At 40.9% G+C, this 21,124-nt stretch overlaps 1 protein-coding gene across 2 annotated transcripts in view; it reads right to left on the bottom strand.

The window, feature by feature from the left end:
• Positions 1-20,884, bottom strand: part of nfic (nuclear factor I/C) — a 230,892-nt gene extending 210,008 nt beyond the window's left edge. For both annotated transcript variants that reach the window (XM_037535935.1, XM_037535936.1), the window contains exon 1: positions 20,491-20,884. In XM_037535935.1, the coding sequence (XP_037391832.1) occupies positions 20,491-20,520 (30 nt within the window). In that variant the 5' untranslated portion in view covers positions 20,521-20,884. The remainder of the gene's footprint in view (positions 1-20,490) is intronic.
• Positions 20,885-21,124: the final 240 nt, after the last annotated feature.

The raw sequence follows: 21,124 nt of genomic DNA, 5'->3' as shown, positions 1-21,124 counted from the left end.
TCTCTGTCTATACTCATTCACTCTCTCTGTGTCTGTGTATACGCACTCTCTCTCTCTATACTCACTCTCTCTGTCTGTCTATACTCATTCACTCTCTCTGTCTATACTCACTCTCTCTCTGTGTCTGTCTATACTCATTCACTCTCTCTGTCTATACTCGCTCTCTCTCTGTGTCTGTCTATATGCGCTCTCTCTCTCTCTCTGTCTATACTCACTCTCTCTCTGTGTCTGTCTATACTCATTCACTCTCTCTGTCTATACTCACTCTCTCTCTGTGTCTGTCTATACTCATTCACTCTCTCTCTGTCTATACTCACTCTCTCTCTGTCTATACTCTCTCTCTGTCTATACTCACTCTCTCTCAGTGTCTGTCTATACTCATTCACTCTCTCTCTGTCTATACTCGCTCTCTCTCTGTGTCTGTCTATACTCATTCACTCTCTCTGTCTATACTCACTCTCTGTCTATACTCACTCTCTCTGTGTCTGTCTATACTCATTCACTCTCTCTGTCTATACTCACTCTCTGTCTATACTCACTCTCTCTCAGTGTCTGTCTATACTCATTCACTCTCTCTCTGTCTGTCTATACTCGCATTCTCTCTGTGTCTGTCTATATGCGCTCTCTCTCTCTCTCTGACTATACTCACTCTCTCTCAGTGTCTGTCTATACTCATTCACTCTCTCTCTGTCTGTCTATACTCGCATTCTCTCTGTGTCTGTCTATATGCGCTCTCTCTCTCTCTCTGACTATACTCACTCTCTCTCAGTGTCTGTCTATACTCATTCACTCTCTCTGTCTATACTTGCTCTCTCTGTGTCTGTCTATACTCATTCACTCTCTCTGTCTATACTCACTCTCTATCTGTCTATACTCGCTCTCTCTCTGTCTATACTCGCTCTCTCTGTCTATACTCGCTCTCTCTCTGTGTCTGTCTATACTCATTCACTCTCTCTGTCTATACTCACTCTCTCTCTGTCTATACTCGCTCTCTCTCTGTCTATACTCGCTCTCTCTGTCTATACTCGCTCTCTCTCTGTGTCTGTCTATACTCATTCACTCTCTCTCTATCTATACTCGCTCTCTCTCTGTGTCTGTCTATACTCATTCACTCTCTCTGTCTATACTCGCTTTCTCTGTCTATCTATACTCGCTCTCTCTCTGTGTCTGTATACTCATTCACTCACTCTCTCTCTATACTCGCGCTCTCTCTCTATACTCACTCTGTCTATACTCACTCTCTCTGTCTATACTCGCTCTCTCTGTCTATACTCTCTCTCTCTCTCTCTCTCTATACTTGCGCTCTCTCTCTATACTCACTCTCTCTGTCTATACTCGCTGTCTCTCTGTCTATACTCACTCTCTCTGTCTATACTCGCTGTCTCTCTGTCTATACTCGCTGTCTCTCTCTATACTCTCTCTCTCTCTCTATACTCGCTGTCTCTCTGTCTATACTCGCTCTCGCTCTCTCTCTCTCTGTCTCTACTTGCTCTCTCTCTCTCTCTCTCTCTCTGTCTATATTCGCGACAGAACAACAGAACAGGGCAATCAAAAACGGCACTAGATGTCGCTTCACATCTGAAGACAGAGGCGAAAGGTGGCTTCTTTTATTTTTTTTTAATCATAGACATTGATTTTCCTGCTTTTACCCTTTTCCGTATCTTATACTGATACTGATGGTCAAGCCTCATTCTCTGCTGTTATTGTTTGCTCTCTGGTGTTAACCAGAGCCTTGGAGTCTTGGTTCCTCTCAAGGTGTCGTCCTCTCGCTCTTAGGAAGTTTTTCCTTGCCACTGTCACCACTGCCTACACTCATGGGGGCTTGGACCCAGATTTTTCTGTTAAGCTGCTTTGCCACAACACCTGTTGTACAAAGCACTATATAAATAAACTGACTGGCTTTTCCAGCTTTCTGCTCAAACTGTCTGTCTGTTCCACCTTAAATGGAGCAGTAGGTACATTCTGGCACTTGCACAGACAACTAACAGCTGCATCATTTAAGGTGGAACAGGAAATTCACAGTGTGCGCCCCACACCCTCACATCTCTGACCATCACACAGCTGGAATTTAGAAAACATTACAGTCATTCATGCTTCAGTTCCAGCTGGTCTGTGGCTTGTTTTGTACATAGGGCCCTGAGACTGCAGGGTCATCTGACGCAGCTGATCCCGTCAGATGGCTCCTCTGGCGTTACAGGAGCAAACAGAAGCGTGAAAAGTGTTCTGGTGAGCATGTTAGGCCTCAAAAACAGAGCGGACTGCTTGTTCAACGGTCAGCCATGTTTTCATTTTCATTTAAAACGTGACTAATAGGATGAATTTAACCAGTTTACGGCCCACGACTAAACCACATCAAGTGAAAATGAAACATACAAATTAATGGCATCTGAAACTGATGGCGCGGCGTGAAATATTTAGCCTGAGTCAGTGTGGTTCTGCACGAGCTTCTGCAGTAAAAATCAGGCTGACCCCATCATAGGGAGTTTGATCCCTGGTGCTGCCACAGCCATCCGTAACCAAGAGAGCATTTCTGACCTCTCTTTCTCTCTGGGTGGGCAAGATGGTCCTTCCCCAACTCTCAGTGCAATGCTATCCTATGTACTAGGATACTAGGGACTATGGGACAGCTCCAACTCCTCTATGAGGTGGTAGAATCCCCCTTACTGTCTTTTTGTACATTTCATAAATTTAGTTTTGCTGCAAGGTTATTTTTTAGTCCTCCACATCTAATAAAAAAAGATCTTGCTATGAATGGGCCGTCCCCTCTGACAGTGGTTGAGTTTCCCTTTTTCCCCACACCTATCCAAAATATACTCCAGGAATATTAACAGATGTTTACATTCACTGGCACTTTTCTTATATTTATTTAGAATCACTACCATCCACCAATGTGCAATACCCTCACACTTGATTTCATAACTATTAAATTCTAAAAACAATTTTTTTTATTATTATTTTAAATTTCCCTTTTAATATCTTGCATTTTATCACTGAAAAAAATGAGAAGTCTGCTCAACTTAAAATGATACAGTAACTGATTTCATGGCTTTTCTTAAGCTGACTCAACTTGAGGACACGAGATTTCATACAACTCAAACTTCTTAGCTGAATCAAAAATTCTCCCAGCTGCTGTTTCTAAGTCTGCATCTCAGTTAGATAAACAGAACTGAACTGGGTTTTTTTTCCCCACTAGCTGGTGATCCTTCCATCACACAATCCCAAATGGCATATTTTCCTTTTGGGCGTCCAGATTTGGTCAGCTGTGGTGTTGCTGAGATTCAAACTCACAACCTCCTGACGTTAGGACGAATTATTAGACAGCTATTATTAGACGATGGTATGCTTTAAAGATAAAACAACAAATGTTTTCCACAGTGTCTTAGACATTTGTAGACAGAATATCTGAGCTGCTTCATGTGTTCATGAGTGGCACAGTGGACTAAGCCTTCACACCAACAGGAGGTTGTGAGTATGAGCCCCAGCGATGCCACAGCCATCCATAAGTGCGTAACTATGAGGAAAAATGTCTTGCAGGACTGTGTCTCCAGCTTTAGAGTCCTAACTAGTGGGGAAAATGAGTATTTAAAAAAAACATTAATTTTATTTAAACCTGAGATGCAGATCTAAAAAATTAGAGAATTTTTGACTGTATGAACAACTTGTGCCCTCAAGTTGAGTCAACTCAAGAAAAGCCATGAAATCAGTGACTACATCATTTTGAGTTAATCTGACTTCTCATTTTTAACAATGTAACTCATATTTTTCTTTATTCCTTCTTTTAACATTTGGGTAGCATTAGGATTGCTGGCACATTTCATTGTACTTGTGCCATTGTGCCAATGACAATAAAGTATCTTATCTCCTCTGACACTGAGTGAGCCCCCCCCCCCCCCCCCCCCCCAACATCATATAGTGAGGTTGCTCAAAATACCCAATCCTAGTGCACCATCATTGCCTTAACAGTGATAAAACTCAAATGCCAAAACAATTCAAAGCGTCCCCAAACTTTTGATGAGGATTTCATCCTTACTGCTGGGTCACACGATTGCTTATAAGCACTTTAGTTGCCGTGTCCTTTAGTAGTAGAGGATTACGCTGCATCAGTTTTAATATTTCAACGTTTGCATACTTTTTTAATGACTGTATTTGATTGGGAGATACGCAACACTGCTGCGGAGCACAAACTGAGATAATGCACCAGAATGGCCTCGAGTCCTGCGACTCCAGATAAAGAGCCAGTGTTTTAAATACAGATAAACACAAACGGGTGATTGTGAGTGCAGGTATGCAACAGGTTTCAGGCTATTTCAAGTTCCAGCAAAACAAAATTAAAGCCGTAGCCAGAGGCCATTACTCAATTCTGTGTCAGCTAAACAATGAACAATGCATATGAACCCCAACGGAACTCCATTAGCACTGCCTGAACTCTGTTTCTGTGACTTTCTGAATCTATCAAAGCCTTTGGAGAAAAGGAGAAAAAAAAAAACAACACAAAAGCAGGCCCAACCTGCACATACAGGCTTAAACCATAGTAAATAATCAGGTATCAGAAGTTTACAATGGGTATAAATAGAATATTTACCAATCACTTTCTGCTCATGAGGATGTGCATTGTCTACATACAGTGCAGTGCAAAAGTCTTCTGGGAAAATCACACATAAAGCTGTTCATCTGGGTAAGCATTTAATTTTAAAGGGGATATTAAAGGGGAATTCCATCACTTTTTGAAATGTTATGCATAATTAAATGGCTATGGTGCAAACAATGTCATATAGAGTGGTTTGGTGTGAAATGCTCTGTTCTAGAGAAACTTACTGAGGCAGAATTTTCACAGTGGTGGTGATAGGAACCAGACATCTGCAGCTTCTAAAGGCTCCTTCACAGAATATTACTACATAAAAATATTATGAATATGCTGCCTGATGCCCAAGTCACTGTTTAACAGTAGTTCTGATTCTATCTCATGGCTGTTAAAGTACATGCAGAGCATTTTTTTCAGGTTTACCACTATTTTATCATCATTAATATTTAATATTATATAATTATAAATATTCAAAAGACATGTGTAGGTTCGATGGATGGATGGATGGATGGATGGATGGATGGATGGATGGATGGATGGATAGACAGACAGATAGCACCTACCAGATGTGTAAATAGTACCAACAATGCAAAACAGACTATGCATATGTGCAATAACTGGCATAAATATGACGAATCTATAAAATATATTAACTAATAATAATAAATAATAACTATATGAATAATATATACACAATTACAAATACATACATGAATGATATAAACATGCACAACCCAATTTCCAAAAAATGGCTATATTTGTATTGCACACATTATGGTTCCCATCACCACCACTGTAGTCAAAAGGAAATCCACCCTGAATGACTTTGTTTACCTCTACACAATTGTATTATGCAAACTTTTACAGCATCAGTGAAATGCCTTGTGATAACTCAGTAATGGACAATATGACAGTATTATTACCGTAACTTATGTCACAATATAATATGCTTATATGAACTCATCATGGATATCGCCAGTACTTATCTCATTATATAAAGAGCAACTTTGGGCCAGTTTAATAGGATTTAGTGCAACAAAAAATACAAAATAATGAATAAAAATCATTGAGTTTACAGATTTTGTCAGTATATTTTTTAAACGTAGTACTACTGGTTCTATTTTCCTCCGTACCAACTGATCAGACATCTGACAAAAATAAATATTGTGACTAAATATCTTGAATTTCTTGAAGTACTGCAATATTACATTACTTTATGTATGCTTATTTGTATGTGTCTTGTACAACCCCAATTCCAATGAAGTTGGGACGTTGTGTAAAACATAAATAAAAACAGAATACAATGATTTGCAAATCCTTTTCAACCTATATTCAATTGAATACACTACAAACACAAGATATTTCATGTTCAAACAGATAAACTTTATTGTTTTTTGCAAATATTCACTCATTTTGAATTTGATGCCTGCAACATGTTCCAAAGAAGATGGGACAGGGGCGTGTTTACCACTGTGTTACATCACCTTTCCTTTTAACACTCAGTAAGCGTTTGGGAACTGAGGACACTAATTGTTGAAGCTTTGTAGGTGGAATTCTTTCCCATTCTTGCTTGATGTACAACTTCAGCTGCTCAGCAGTCCGGGGTCTCCGTTCTCGTATTTTGAGCTTCATAATTCGCCACACATTTTCAATGGGAGACAGGTCTGGACTGCAGGCAGGCCAGTCTAGTACCCGCACTCTTTTACTATGAAGCCACGCTGTTGTAACACGTGCAGAATGTGGCTTGGCATTGTGTTGCTGAAATAAGCAGGACGTCCCTGAAAAAGACGCTGCTTGGATGGCAGCAGATGTTGCTCCAAAACCTGTATGTACCTTTCAGCATTAATGATGCCTTCACAGATGTGCAAGTTACCCATGCCATGGGCACTAACAGCCCCCACACCATCAGAGATGCTGGCTTTTGAACTTTGCGCTGGTAACAATCCGGACAGTCCTTTTCCTCTTTGGCCCAGAGGACACGACGTCCATGATTTCCAAAAACAATCTGAAATGTGGACTCGTCAGACCACAGGACACTTTTCCACTTTGAGTCAGTCCATCTCAGATGAGCTCGGGCCCAGAGAAGCCGGCGGCGTTTGTGGGTGTTGTTGATATCTGGCTTTCGCTTTGCATGGCAGAGTTTTAACTTGCTCTTGTACTATTGTACTGTTCTTAAACTGTTGGACTATTTGCTCACGCAGTTGTTCACAAAGTGGTGAACCTCGCCCCGTCCTTGCTTGTGAATGACTGAGCCTTTCAGGGATGCTCCCTTTATACCCAATCATGACACTCACCTGTGGAATGTTCCAAACAGGTGTTTTTTGAGCATTCCTCAACTTTCCCAGTCTTTTGTTGCCCCTGTCCCAACTTCTTTGGAACGTGTTGCAGGCATAAAATTCAAAATGAGTGAATATTTGCAAAAAACAATAAAGTTTATCCATTTGAACATTAAATATCGTCTTTGTAGTGTATTCCATTGAATATAGTTTGAAATTTTGAATTTGCAAATCATCGTATTCTGTTTTTATTTATGTTTTACACAACATCCCAACTTCATTGGAATTGGGGTTGTATTTGTTTTTCATAGATTCCCATTTCAATAATAAAAACAAACTACTCCATCCACACATGGGACTTACAAACAAGAACTGATCATAGATACAGCACAGCATAGACACACGAAAATTGACTTACATCATTCACAAATTGAACACATAATATACTAAAGTGAGCATAAGGATATTTATGCTTATTGTCATGTTATACAGTGTCTATACAGGCACAAGCACACATGCTGCAAAGCAGTTTTTGACAGTACTGTATGTGTATTTAGGGAATCAACAGCACATTCGAATAGGTTCAAATTAAACATTCACCAGAGAGCGTCTCCTGACTCCCTACACATTTACACTGCGTGCTCATTTCCTCAGTACTTTAACGTTTCCACTCCGGTTCAGTGAGTCATCTGGAGCAGAAAACAGCAGCAGCTCGATGGCAGTGAGGCCGGTGTGAGGCAGGGTGCGTGTTTTCCCCCTCAGCTCTGTGCAACTGCAGGCTGGAGCAGCCTCCCTGCAGCAGAAAGCACAGCTCGGCCGCAGGCCCCTGGGGCTCTGGCCTTCGCATCGAATGCACTGTAGTGGTGGAAAAAAAAAGGGCAGTCGCTTATCTTGCAGTAATGGAGAGTCTCCATTACAGCACGGGCTGCCCCAGCTGCGGCCCACATACAGGGGTTGAGAGGAGGTTTGCTGAAATGAGGCAGTTCAGACTGCACTGCAGCTATGCACTCTGCTCATACAGAATAAAGCTGTAGACATATATGCTTCACTGTGGCCGCTAATCGCTAATCAGCAAGGCGATGTGTCATAAGGGCTGCAGCTTTAACCAGTTTCAACAATAACAGCACGTTGTATCACATGGAAAACTCCTGAACAGGACTGGGAGAGCGATCACTTTTATACTGGAATCACGATTTCAGTATGAAATTTTATTATAGGCTACATTATCAAGAACATTTTCTCAAGCCGCTTGAAGTGTTGAAACATAATCTTATAATACTCATAAACCGCCTGTAGATGAGTCAGACCATTCAGAAGCAACCGATCACAGAGAGGCTGAAAGATTTATCATCATCAAATTTGTAAATGGAAAATTTAACCTAATAACATTGAGCTGAATTATTTGGTATCTACTGTTATTTATTCAGTATCTACTATGAATTATTCAGTATATACTATGAATTATTCGGTATCCACTATGAATAATATAGCAACTCCTATGAATTATTCAATACCTACTATGAAAAACTCAATAACTACTACAAATTATCCAGTAACCACTATGAATTATTCGGTATCCACTATGAATAATATAGCAACTCCTATGAATTATTCAATACCTACTATGAAAAACTCAATAACTACTACAAATTATCCAGTAACCACTATGAATTATTCAGTAACCACTGAATTATTAAGTAACTACTATGAATTATTCAGTATCTACCATGAATTATTCAGTAACCACTATGAATGATTCAGTACCTACTATGAATTATTCAGTAACTACTAAGAGTGATTCAGTACCTACTATGAATTATTCAGTAACTACTGTGAATTATTCAGTAACTACTATGAATTATTTAGTAACTACACATACAGTCCTGTACAGTTTAAAAAGTTAAAGCTGGAGAAAACGAGGGCAAAGTTATCACAAACACATTTACCATTATTATGATAAACTCTGAGATTGACAGTTGTACCCGCTGTTCCCAGAAAGTACACTCAACACACACAGTCATTGCGCCCTCGACGGAAATTTCCGTGATTCGTTGGCAAACTCTTTTGCTGAGCTGTGCGCTTTCTGACTGGAGATGCTCGCTCTCTGTGCCTCTGAACAGAACACATTAATTACAGCTTTTCATCATTAGTCCAGGCCAAAGCCTTCATTAACACTTATTATGCTCTTGCTTGTGCAGCTCTGTTAAAGAACGATTTGAAAAGACATGGAAAGAACGAGAGATTTCTCAAACGGCACATTTGGGGGGTGTTGTAATCTCCCTTTAGCTGCCTAAAGCTTGTCTGGGCCATTTGTCAGCACATAAAAGTCAAAATATATCTGCACCAGGAAAAAAGGGAAAATGTCATATCTGGGAGAAAAAATGAAAAACAAACCCTGCAGAGCCTTTTTACCCCAGACACGCACATGCAGGGTGTTGAGAGAGGGCAGCACGAAGCCTGAGGGCAGCTCGGCCTGCTGCCGTCAAAATCTAAAAGAAAAGCGCTAATATTGCCAATAATGGAGGCAACACATCACTGTTATCAGAACAAAACCAAGTATCTCCAAAATAGTAACTTCACAGGAGACAGAAAACACCTACTTAACGTTTAATGCAAGTCAATGGAACCAGACATTTCCAGGTTCCAATATTGGGTCATTTATTTTAGTCCATTCATCATGAAATTAACATACAATGTAAAGGACAACAGGTATTTTCAAATTATATCAAAAACGATACGAGGTTTTGGTCCAACAGTAGCGATTAGCCTCTATGGCTGATATAAGTATACAGGCCTCAGCATACAGCACAGCACTCTTAGAAAGTTTGCATCCTGCTGAACTGGGGCATTAACCAACAAATGCTCTGTGTTTAATCAACATTTTAGCCATATGCAAAACTCAATTTTCAGGAGATTTGTACTACAGAAAAAAATGGGGCTTCTAACAACCACCTGGAAGACCTGGTAGACGCCAAAACATCAGACAAACAGCACTTAAAGCTTTGATCTCTGAGAGAGAGGAGACAATCAAGCTGCTTCAGATCTGAAAACATCCACAGGTGTTTCTGTCCATCCTTCTACTGTGAGAAGACCACTCAGCGCCGTGGGTCTGAAAGGATGTGTAGCTGATCAAGAAGAACCTCACTGAGAAATGGACACGGACACATCAAACAAAGAAGCTGGACGATGGACTGACCACCTCAGAGTCCAGAACTCAACACCACTGAATGGGTTTGATCACTTAAGAAAATCATCAACCAGCTTCTAAGACTGAACTTTGGAGGTGTGTCTGCAGATTCTTTGAGGAACTGAAAGTGAGTCTCCTGAAAAGAACAGAAGCTGGAATAAAGGTAAAAAATGAATCATTTGTACGTAATGGCCTTTTTGACTGTAAATTAAATAAATGAAGGGTTTCTGATTTTTGTGCAGTACAGCGCATTACTGTCACCCCCCCTATTCACCTCCTTTGGCTGAATATGATACCTTGACATACTTCTCTATACAAAACAGATACGCAGTCTAGTCACAGTATAAGATGTAAGATATATGAAAACATGTTTTAAGTGTAATACTACAGTACAATTAATAATCAGCCCCACTCTGACCCTCTCTGCTGCTTGACCCGACCATCCACACTTCATTTTTACATTTTGAAGACTAATCACATTTCCTGATAACGCAAGTCATACTGGAATTGATATAACATATTGCTGCTGTCCAAGAAAACAAACCTCCAAAATAATAACTTCACAAAAGAAAGTAAAAACATTTCTAACTTTTAATGTAAGATAAAGTAAAGAGGTTTTATTCCAAGTGATTTTGGAGCGTTTCTATTGGTCCAATAGTTCAAATAATGTAAAAAAAAAAATGTTTAATTTAGATAAACGTTTGTTTTTTTGGGCAGCGATGATTTATGGAATCGATACAATTTAGGCATCATATTTTTGTCCAGTCGATTCAGGCCTGTTCTCCTTGCTAAGCCCTGGGATCTGCTGCTTTATCCCTGAGAGTCAAACTCGGAGCAGTTTCTACCACAAAACCCTAAAAAACCCTGCAAAAAAAAAAAAAAAAAAAAACTTGCTACAAAATCAATCGCTGAGATGAACTGGCAAGTTCATGCAAAAAATCAACACAGCCACTATGGGGGGGAAAAAATGTAAAAACAGTCTGAATGAGACTAAAAATACCATCTTAAGCTGAGAAGGATTCTCCGTTGCGATTTCTGGCGCCAAACAATTTACAGCATAAATAGTTTTTTGGGAATAGTTGCCATCGGCTCTAAAAACGCTCGTCTCCCCGTAATCAGAGTTGCTGTAGGAATAAGCAAACAGACAGACGGCGTCCAGCGAGACGGAGTGCTGGCTGGGGCGGCTCAGCAGCGGCGGAGGAGCGCAGGAGTAAAGGTGGATTTACAGAGCTTTTAAATAAACAGCCTGCTGGGCCGTGCCACGCCAGCGCTGCGCCTCTTGATCGCTGTCCAGTTGGAATGTCTCTGAGAGCCGTTCCAGCAGCAGCCGGCCGCTGCCAAGAGCCCAGCTTCTTCTCGCAGTGACCTACTACTGCGGCTCCACAGCACATTACACATACCGGTGCCGTGCTAAACGTGCTAGTCTAAAATCATACAATAACACTGATCTGAAAACAGGGATGGATACAAACTCATTAAGCATTATTATTAACCCTTAGAGGACCAGATGCATTTAGTCCAGTCTTTCTGGTCTATGTATATAACTCTGTGTAAATGAATATGTTGTTTGGTGCCAGCTGGGCTACAAGTAGTTCTATTAATTCTACAAGAATTATATTACATAAAATTCAGTGTATTTGTGGTTGATTAGGGAAAAATATAATAACATCACACGTTAGTTTCCAGGTAGATGAGTTGAAATAAATCCCAGTAGTGCCACATTTAAAAACAAATCCTGTTAAACAGGACTGATTAATCTCTCTGTAATAAAACACGCAGGTGTGGCATTCAGTGACGGTATCTGCATAAACATTATACTTTAACATGAAACATTACTGATACAACATCATCATCTCATCAAGCTTCTCTAATTCATGATTACGTCAATTCACTTCAACGTCAAAAACAGCCTAAAAAACTGATTATAATGTAAAAGACAGCAAAACAAGACTGACTGTACTTTTCATCAGATTGAAATCATAATAAAATATCTCCTCTATGCTGATGTGGAACAGCTTGAAAATTTACCGTCTGCATTTTCCACACAAATTCTCCACTTGTTTCAACGAACTATGAGCAGGGGTCAGCGCTGTCTACTTTAATGTTGCTCCTAGCCACAATATTTCACATTTTGGCCACTAAAAATGCAGAGCCTGCAGCCACTTGGAGATCTGTGGTTTTTCCCCTTTTAACAAACCAAATATTTCACAACTTAATAACAGAACTACATATACAGGAGATTTTGAGCAGGTCAGATACGGAAATTTTCCGATCAGATTTTCCTCGACTGTAACCACCATAACAGCTAGTACAACAGCAGGAGCTTATTTATGTACATATTTTCTTTTTCAGAAAGCAACGCCTAACAGGGTTTGTCGCTGCGACGTCCTTGTTAAATGTAAGCATAACGTATACAAGAAACTTAGGGGCATAACGATTCACAGAATGATGAATTGATATGATACGATACGGCTGTTTCTCAATTCGATACACTAATGTTTATATTTTAAATCTTATTTCAGTTCATTACAGCACTACGCATTATAAAGGTACAGTCTTTGAAACTAAAACTGTGTAATAATAACATTATTTTCACGCTTTCAAAGCACACCTGACTAGTTTTAGGTGTTTAAGAATGCTGGTTAGGCTTAAATAAAATGCATACATGATAAACAGAGAGGCGTAATAATTCCTGAAATTCATAATTCTATATAAAACCATACGGTTGTGTCCTAATTCGAAACAGCAAAAATAAGATGTGCCTTATATTATTATAAAGTTCCTTTATCAGTTTAGTGCTCGACGTTATAAAAGTACATGCTAGTCATGATACAGTGACACATGCAATATTACATGCTGTGATACAATTTAATACAACATGTTGTACTTGTTACATCTCTAAATAAATCTTTGTAATATTCTGGCCACGAATTCTTAATTTCATTGACCAGCATGACTTCTCACGCCTACCCCTGTCTATGAGAGAGAAATAATCAACAGTATCACAGCATGCCTCTGCCAGTTAGCTGACAGTCAGAGTTTCAGGTGAGAGAATAGAAAATCTGCTGCTGTTATTCAGATATTTTATTTTCCCGCGAGCTAAGAGACTGAGGAGAGCGATCGAGTCGCTAGCTGAACTACATCGTCTCTGAATAGGGGAGGGGAAAAAAGAGAGAAAGAAAGAGAGAGAGAGAAAAAGACAAATCAGGCCGACAAAATCCCTCTTCTTTCACGTTCTAATCTACTGCGAGAGAGGTTGCACGCTCAGGTGGAATCCAAACACGCCTTTGTAATGTAAATATTTAGCGTTGCTCACCATGCTCCCCGCCGAGGAACCTGGGTGTGATATGAATCGAAGCCAAGCGTCCACAGACATCTGCAGCACAGGCCACATGGAATCCGCCACTCATGCCAAGAGCTGCCGCTTTTATAACTGCGGCCACTTTTTTCGTGCCACATACCCTCCACCCTCCGCCGTCCCGTGGTGTCTCCCCTTCTGACGGAGTGCCACAGCCACCAGGGCCCAGCGACACATCAAAGCTGATGTTCTACTTAGGACTTGCGCCATTTCTTTTAAACTCCTTGACAGCTTCCTGGCATCGATTTTTGAGAAACGACAGCCGGGTTAAAACTCAGGAGGAGCGAGGGTAATCAAAATAGCTTAATTAATGTGTTGACTGGAGCACAGAAGGCTGTGGAGCAGCGGGGGGACACTGGCAGGGCTGCAGCGCTCGGGGACGGCAGGGGGAAAAGTGGGCCATGCATTTCAGACACTTACACAGCAGCCCATGAGAGTCAGCAGCGGTGGTGGGGCTGGGGGCCTGGGCGATTTGAGAGAAGACCAGCAGCGACACTTCAAACGGTGTGGCTGAACATGGAGGGGGCAGGGGAGGGCATTTCAGCGTTCATTAAAGCAGGGCCTAGTTCGCAGCTTAACGAACACATGAACCAAAACTTCGCAGAGACGCCGCAGAGTAAAAATGAACCCCTTAAATGGCTCAAAGTTTTATTAGTCTTCTCTAACCTAAGAATAGCTCAACTAGTTTGCACTGAAGTCCCTGTAGCTACAGAATAATAAGCCTTAGAGTGTAATAAGCCTGGGATTTTAAAGGGTTAACCTCTTTAAAATTGAAAAACGTTTGATATAGATATTATGGAAACACTGGCAAAGATTCAAATCATACCATTTATTCCCAAGTCCATACAGTCCATACAGTCCATACAGTCCATATTTGGAAAAAAATGCTGCAAAAAACAGTCTGTATTGAATACAGCGTTTTTGTGACGTCACAAAAGCCAACCACTTTATACATATGCGTCTATTCAGCCTATCTCTGCCTGCTCACACTGAAATTGTGAATCAGATCAGAGCTCATTCACATATATGAGCACAGTAACAACAGCCTATCAGCCCTTTAAGCTCTAAAGAGTCTGTATGTGGTCTCGCATTTCAATTCCTCACTCTATTACGACAGAACTTAGTCGTACAGCTCTTACAGTTAAGCAGTTTCCACATTTTTATACCACCAGCCTCCAGATATTATGCTATCACCCATATAATGTGATGGTTTTGATTCCTTTCATTAAACTGTGACAAAAAGAACCCTCACACTTTTGTTCTGAGAGACCCCCACAGGTACTTTAATTGGGGTTAGGTGTCATTTAGACTGTTACATTCAACGTAACATTCAGCTGCACTTAATAGATACTTAGGCTGCAAATCATCCATGATGCGATATCAAAATAAAGTTTAAAAATAAATAAAATAAAAAACAGGAAAGTTGACCCCAGGAGAAATTTCAGTAGAATATGCCGGCTGCTTTTTACCTAAAGACTGGAATATGTTTACTGGTGCCGACCGAAGTGAAAAATCCAGTTGGCACTTCTATTTTATAAGCTAAGAGCACTTTAAAATAAAATAAATAAAAACTCATTTAACATTATTATTCAGAAACTAAGTAAGATCATATAACGCATGTTAAATCATCATTCAAACTACCGAACAGCAGCAAAAAGCTGAATACTGTTCATTTACATTTACGGCATTCGGCAGACGCTCTTATCCAGAGCGACACAGGAAGGCGAAGGTGGTGTTAGGAGTCTTGCCCAAGGACTCTAATTGGTGTAGTGTAGGGTGTTTACCCAGGCGGGGGACTGAACCCCCGTCTACAGTGTAGAAGGCAGAGGTGTTACCCACTACACTAACCAACCAGAGTGGCACTGGTTGTGGTGCTAGCGCTAGCGCTAGCTTAGTTAGCATAAATCCAGCTAATGTTCACAGCTCATGACTCACTTTAACACCACTCGCACGACTTTGCGCCCTCAGATTGGAGACTTTAAACTGTCAGCGGTCAGTTAGCTGTCCTGTGGTGTGAGGAGCTGTGATGCTGCTATGCTAGCACAACTGTATCCTCAGTTAGTGCTGTTTAACAATTAGCGAGGGAGGAATTGAAAAGTTACCTGCTTTTATCACCTGAAAATGGCAGTTTATTTTATAAACTCTGAGCAGAAATTAATGTCAAAAATATGAAATAATGTCATACAGTCACAATCGATCGCTGCCCCGTTTAAAACTGCCACTGAAAACAATGAAGGCTATATAATACTTTTATTCAGTTTCTCGCCGCACTAAATCCAGTTAAAAAGGACTAATTACGCCCCTTTTGTAGTGAAACATGCAGTTGTTAGTTTTTTTTAAGTGATGATAAAACACACAATATGCTCAGAAAAGCATGTGATGCAAATTACATACAATAACAATAAATACTGTCATATCATCCATGCCTACTGTCTTAATTGTCAAACAGTATGGGACACTGTTGGACCACCCAAGCCTAGCAGTTACTGAATGATAAGCTTTCAGTTAAAGGGGTTAAACAGCTATGAATGTTGAGAATAAGTCACAAACCCACATGCGTGCATTTGAAAAATAGTTGGGGTTTTATCTGAAAACTGTTTTTGGTGGACAGCTATAATAAATCATGACAGAGGCGTGTAAACAGATCGCCGGTCAGATCAAAATCAGTGCATACTGCAAACAGTTCCGTTTCACAATGTTGGAATATGTTTTAAAAAAAGTGAAAACACAAACGTCCACCCCACGCCACCGTGCGATGCGATCAGCCCAACGTCTGATGTTAAAATACTTTTGGCAGCCAGAGTCCGGTTATGCAAAGCCCAGAGTCCGCTCCCTCTCTCCTCTGCTCTACTGCAGGGGACTAATTGCGGCACTAACAGAATGAATCGATGAGAAACGGGGGCAGGACAGCGCGCTGCCAGCACAGGGGAATTCAAACTCTTCCAAAATCTCCCACAGATAGCACTGCAGAGAGTTGGCAAACTCACTCCAAACAGGGTGCGTCCCAGCTCCCTGCACGAGGCCCAAAACTCTCCAACCGTGCCGTCAAGAAAAACGTCCAGAAACCGCCGCGAACAAGGTTTAAGCTCTGACGCTCGTTTTTTTCAGGGATAATTAACCGCAGCTTGGCTTATTAGCTTCGTGACAAACATCTGGCTTGTAGTTACAGGACTTTACAGGACAGTTCAGCAACTGCTCATAATATCTGCATCAAATTTTAAAACAATATTATCACGATGTTATTTAGCACTGAAGTGGCGAACGCCCTGAAGCAAGCAGGGTTAAATTTCACCACCAGTGTATGAGGTTAATCTTACAAACACTTAGAAATGATCGTATATAAATATATGATTTTTTTTGCTTTTTGTTTTTAATGTAAGTCAATATGTTTGATATATATATATATATATATATATATATATACACGTCTGGTTCCATTGACATGCATTAAAAGTAAAGCAGGTTTTTTCCTTCTCCTGTAAAGTTACCATTTTGGAGGTTTCATCCGACAACAGCAATATGTTAATATTTATATTTATGTATCTATATGTTTATGCACACACACGCCGTGTGCAAAAGTTTGGGCACCCCTGATCAAATCACATATTTTATTGATTTTCTAAGTTTAAATACGTGAACATATCCTCTACAGTGAACACATTTCTGCACATTTTGATACACAATCACTGTTTATTTGCTAAATTCAACATGAAAAATAAAAATGTGGTCTGTTAAAACTCAAACAAATAGAACATGCGCTCTAATATTTGCAGGAACATGCCATATTTAAGGCTGTTCCCTGCTGAGGACATTTGAACTTACTTTCACTTAGAAAATCCACAAAACATGCAGTGTTCAAAAACTTTCATATGACTGCTCTGAACGATCCATTATTCAGATCCATGTACTGCAAAGTTTGTATGTTTTTTTTGTTAATCATACAGTTTAGTCATGCACTACAACCAGAAACTAAGTCAGGAGAGTAAAACATTCCCTTTGGATTTTATTCAAATGCACAGTCCTACATTTATTTAACTATGTTAAAAATGCCCCATGTTAAAATACAAAACTATATAATAGTCAGTTAAAAAAAAACAACAGCAGCACCTGAACACTGAAAAAACAGTTAAAGCCAAACTCACTGTGTAACAGAATGAACTCAAAAAAACTATAAAACTGCAGTGACTCAGTTTTTGGTTGCAGTGTGTCGGTGCAGCACTCAGAAACGGCTGGAGGTGCATGGATCACGGCCCTTCGGGCTGGCAGACTACGCTCCGACCGCCTCTCTCTCTCTCTCTCTCTCTCTCTCACACACACTAGGGGCACGTCAGGAGACTCCTCGACACACACACACAGACACACACACACACTGCCACACCGTAAACACACACCAGGCCAGTCAGTGTGCTTCTGTTCAGAGAAACAAAGCAGAAGCCTGCAGGCCTCCAACCTGCAACACAATCTACAGCCTGCAACAGACACTAAAGCACGCAGAAAACACAGACAAACAGCACATGCATTATCCCGCTGCACAGAACCTGAAATGGTGGAACTTTCGTGAATTTTTTATTTTATTTTTTTTTTTAAAAGACTGAAAATGCATGAAATCTAAGAAGGGCTGAATTATAAAATAGGGATAAAATAGGGACAAAATAGGGACGATGGCAGCAGACACATATCTGCAATGGGAAATATTTGTTTTAAAAATAAAATCAGCATTAGACCGACGGGCACATCTGACCGGTATCTTGAACCCATATCTGAAGATGTGTTTATTATACTGCTGAACGTTTAGGAAATGCATTCAAATAGCTGCATTTTAGTCAGTTTACTGCAATTTTAACCCCACATAAATAAATGCAATGCTGATCCAGGTTGTCCCAACTTCTACATTTTATAAATGTTAATGTATCAGCATCGGCAAATCTGTACATGAAAAATATCAGCAAAACCGTGCATCCCTACATAAAAAAAATCGTGTAGCTCATTGAATATAAGGGACATACAGTGCACATTCCTACACGCTGTTAAAACTAGTTGTTTTTTTGCTTAAAGCGAGTAACAAAGCTGCCATAACTTTGGAGCTCATTTAACCTCCAACGGTGAGTCAACACAACCATAATCTGGGCTATTCACTTCGATATAGTTATATATATAGTGTACTAGGATATTTACTTTTTCAAACTGAAGTGATATTTTACACGTACAAAGTTAAAACAAAGTTGAATTACGGCCTCCACCAAAAGCAGAAAACAAAAAAACTTAATATGCATGTAATTTCTGTATATATACAGAAATGTCCCGTATCCCAACGGTAATTTTACAGAAGAAGGGAAAAAAAACTTAATTAACTTTAAACAGCAGTCAATGAAAAAATATTTTATTCCATTTCAGTTGGTCTATAATTCATGATTTTTTTTCACACCAAGTAAAGGCTGGCTGGCACTTCCAGATTATGTAAAAGCGGGAAAACCGGCCCCGAGAGCGAAGACTGTAATATGCTTATGTTTGAATACTGCATAAGCGCTGGTATGCATCTGAAAACACTGGGAAAAAGTAAAGCACAGTGCAGCTGGACTGCCGACTCCAAGTCCTCAACGCTCGGCCAACTGTAGTTTGCGCAGCGTTGCCGATGACCTAAAGAGACGACCAGCTTAAAATAAATAAATAAATAAACAAACAAACAAATAAATAAAATGAGCCCCGAAACAGGGGTGTCGATTGTTGATTTTCAGACGATATCAGAGTCTGTCTCATCTGCAGTGCGGCGTAATTATCCAGCGCGTTCCAGGTAAGCATGTCGTAAAACTAGAAACGGGTATCCAGTGTGGTGGAAAAGCAGACGAGCAACAAGATTAAAGCACGGCACAACAAACACAGCCAGAATAACTGCAAACCTCGCGTTACTGGAGCTACGGAAAGTCCTGCATTAAGTCATTTTACATTAAACCAGCGTGGTTAAAAAAAAACCGAGATCTTCAGACTCCTCAAAGACCTCCTTTCAACTCGTCAAAAATGGCAGTAATTATTAAATCTGCTCCTCAGACCGAATCCAGCGGCCTCTAATTTAAACCAACCTGCACACATGAAAACAAAGGTCACTGGAGAGAGAGCACGACTACTTAAAATCCCAGGTCAATAAACAAACAGTAACCCTAGAAACAAACTGACCTGAAAAACCTAAAAAGCCCCTCCATAAAAAAGGTTCTCAAATATAAGGCCACTTTCGCCGTGGCCGGAGCAGGAGCCTCCCTGGAGCCCAATATGAGCGCTTTCTGATTATATATACAAGCAAAATTCTGAACACGTGTGCTGAACTGCGTTAAACCCTTACTGGCAGATGTAGAACATACTAAAAAAACTCCAAACTCTTCCTAACTGAGAAAACACGTGTTGCACAATCTAAAGCAGCGAATGTGAATTATCAAGCATTTCGTGCCTCCATAATAAAGAAAATAGGTCAGTGTTGTTCCACCAACAAGAAAAAGCCCCAGAAGATTACACATTACCTCCTCGACTAGCCTACACTGTCCTTGTGTGACACGAAAAGGGAGCGGGACGGCCTGCCAAGCTTCGCTGCGAATTACCAAGCGTACGGTTACAGCCACACTGCTGGCAATGTATAGAATATTGCTTATATGATGACGGACAACAGAGTTAAGAGTGTTTTCAAAGCTTTTGCGATGAACAGAGTGAAAGGAGGGCGCTCGGCTTGCGCTGCTCACTATAACTTTCTCCTCTCTGTTACCCGCTGCACGCATAAACACGCAGCACTCGTCTAGTCTGATATTAAACGCATGAACAAAGTGCCTTTAGAGGTGTGCTGGAGTTTCCGACGCAGTCACACCACAACGCTGCAGCCGCGAGAAACTTTTCAGACGCTAAAGCGTAATAAGGGCTGAAGTGTGGCAGAAAGCTCGGCTCTGGCAGGAACCAGGGGGCTCTTTTCCAGCTCTGCCTGTGGACCGAGGCTGCACTTTCTCTTTTTTTTTCTGCCCGCCCTTTTCTAAACTGCCCTCAGTCTCCCAGCTCTGGCGGTGCGACCAATAAACAAACAAACAAACAAACAAACAAACAAGGTGTTTACCTGAGTCAGACAGAGGGGAGAATACATCATTGTTGCAAAAATAACACGGAGCGGGCTTGAGAGGAGAGCGGATCAGTCAGTGGAGCATTTTTCACAGTTAATCATCATCATCCTCATCACCACCTTCATCACCGTCATCATCATCGTCATCATCACCACTCCAGCAGCAGCAGCAGCAGAAGAAGCTTCAGGGCCTCCAGCGGGACCCTCACCTCTCTCTCCCTCTCCCTCTCTCTCTCTCTCACTTCCACTCGGCGCGAGCAGAAACGGTGAGAAAGGCGACGGGAACGTAAGCGCGTGCAGGCGGGCTGAGGAGCAGCGAGAGCGCGCGGAGAGCGCTCACTTCCATTTAGGAAATGGAGGGAGGGTGGAGGAGGAGGAGGAGGAGGAGGAGGAGGAGGAGGAGGAAGGAGGGGGGAGAATCAAAGAAGAAGAAAATGAAAAAGAGGGAGGAATGAAATGACGTTATGAAAATGGCCCATCCCAGAAAAAAAACAGCGCGCGCAGAAGTTAAGGAAGCAGGAACTCTCGCTTTATCCGCGCGCGCGCGCGCGCGTTCACGTGGCTGCCCCTCCGCTCCGCTGCATTACGGTTTAAACAAAAAGAAAAACCCCGCACGGAGGAGAAGCGTGGA

Source organism: Pygocentrus nattereri, chromosome 28 (genome assembly GCF_015220715.1).
Source record: "Pygocentrus nattereri isolate fPygNat1 chromosome 28, fPygNat1.pri, whole genome shotgun sequence".
NCBI classification, from domain to species: Eukaryota; Metazoa; Chordata; class Actinopteri; order Characiformes; family Serrasalmidae; genus Pygocentrus; species Pygocentrus nattereri.
This window is presented reverse-complemented; position numbering and strand designations above follow the sequence as displayed.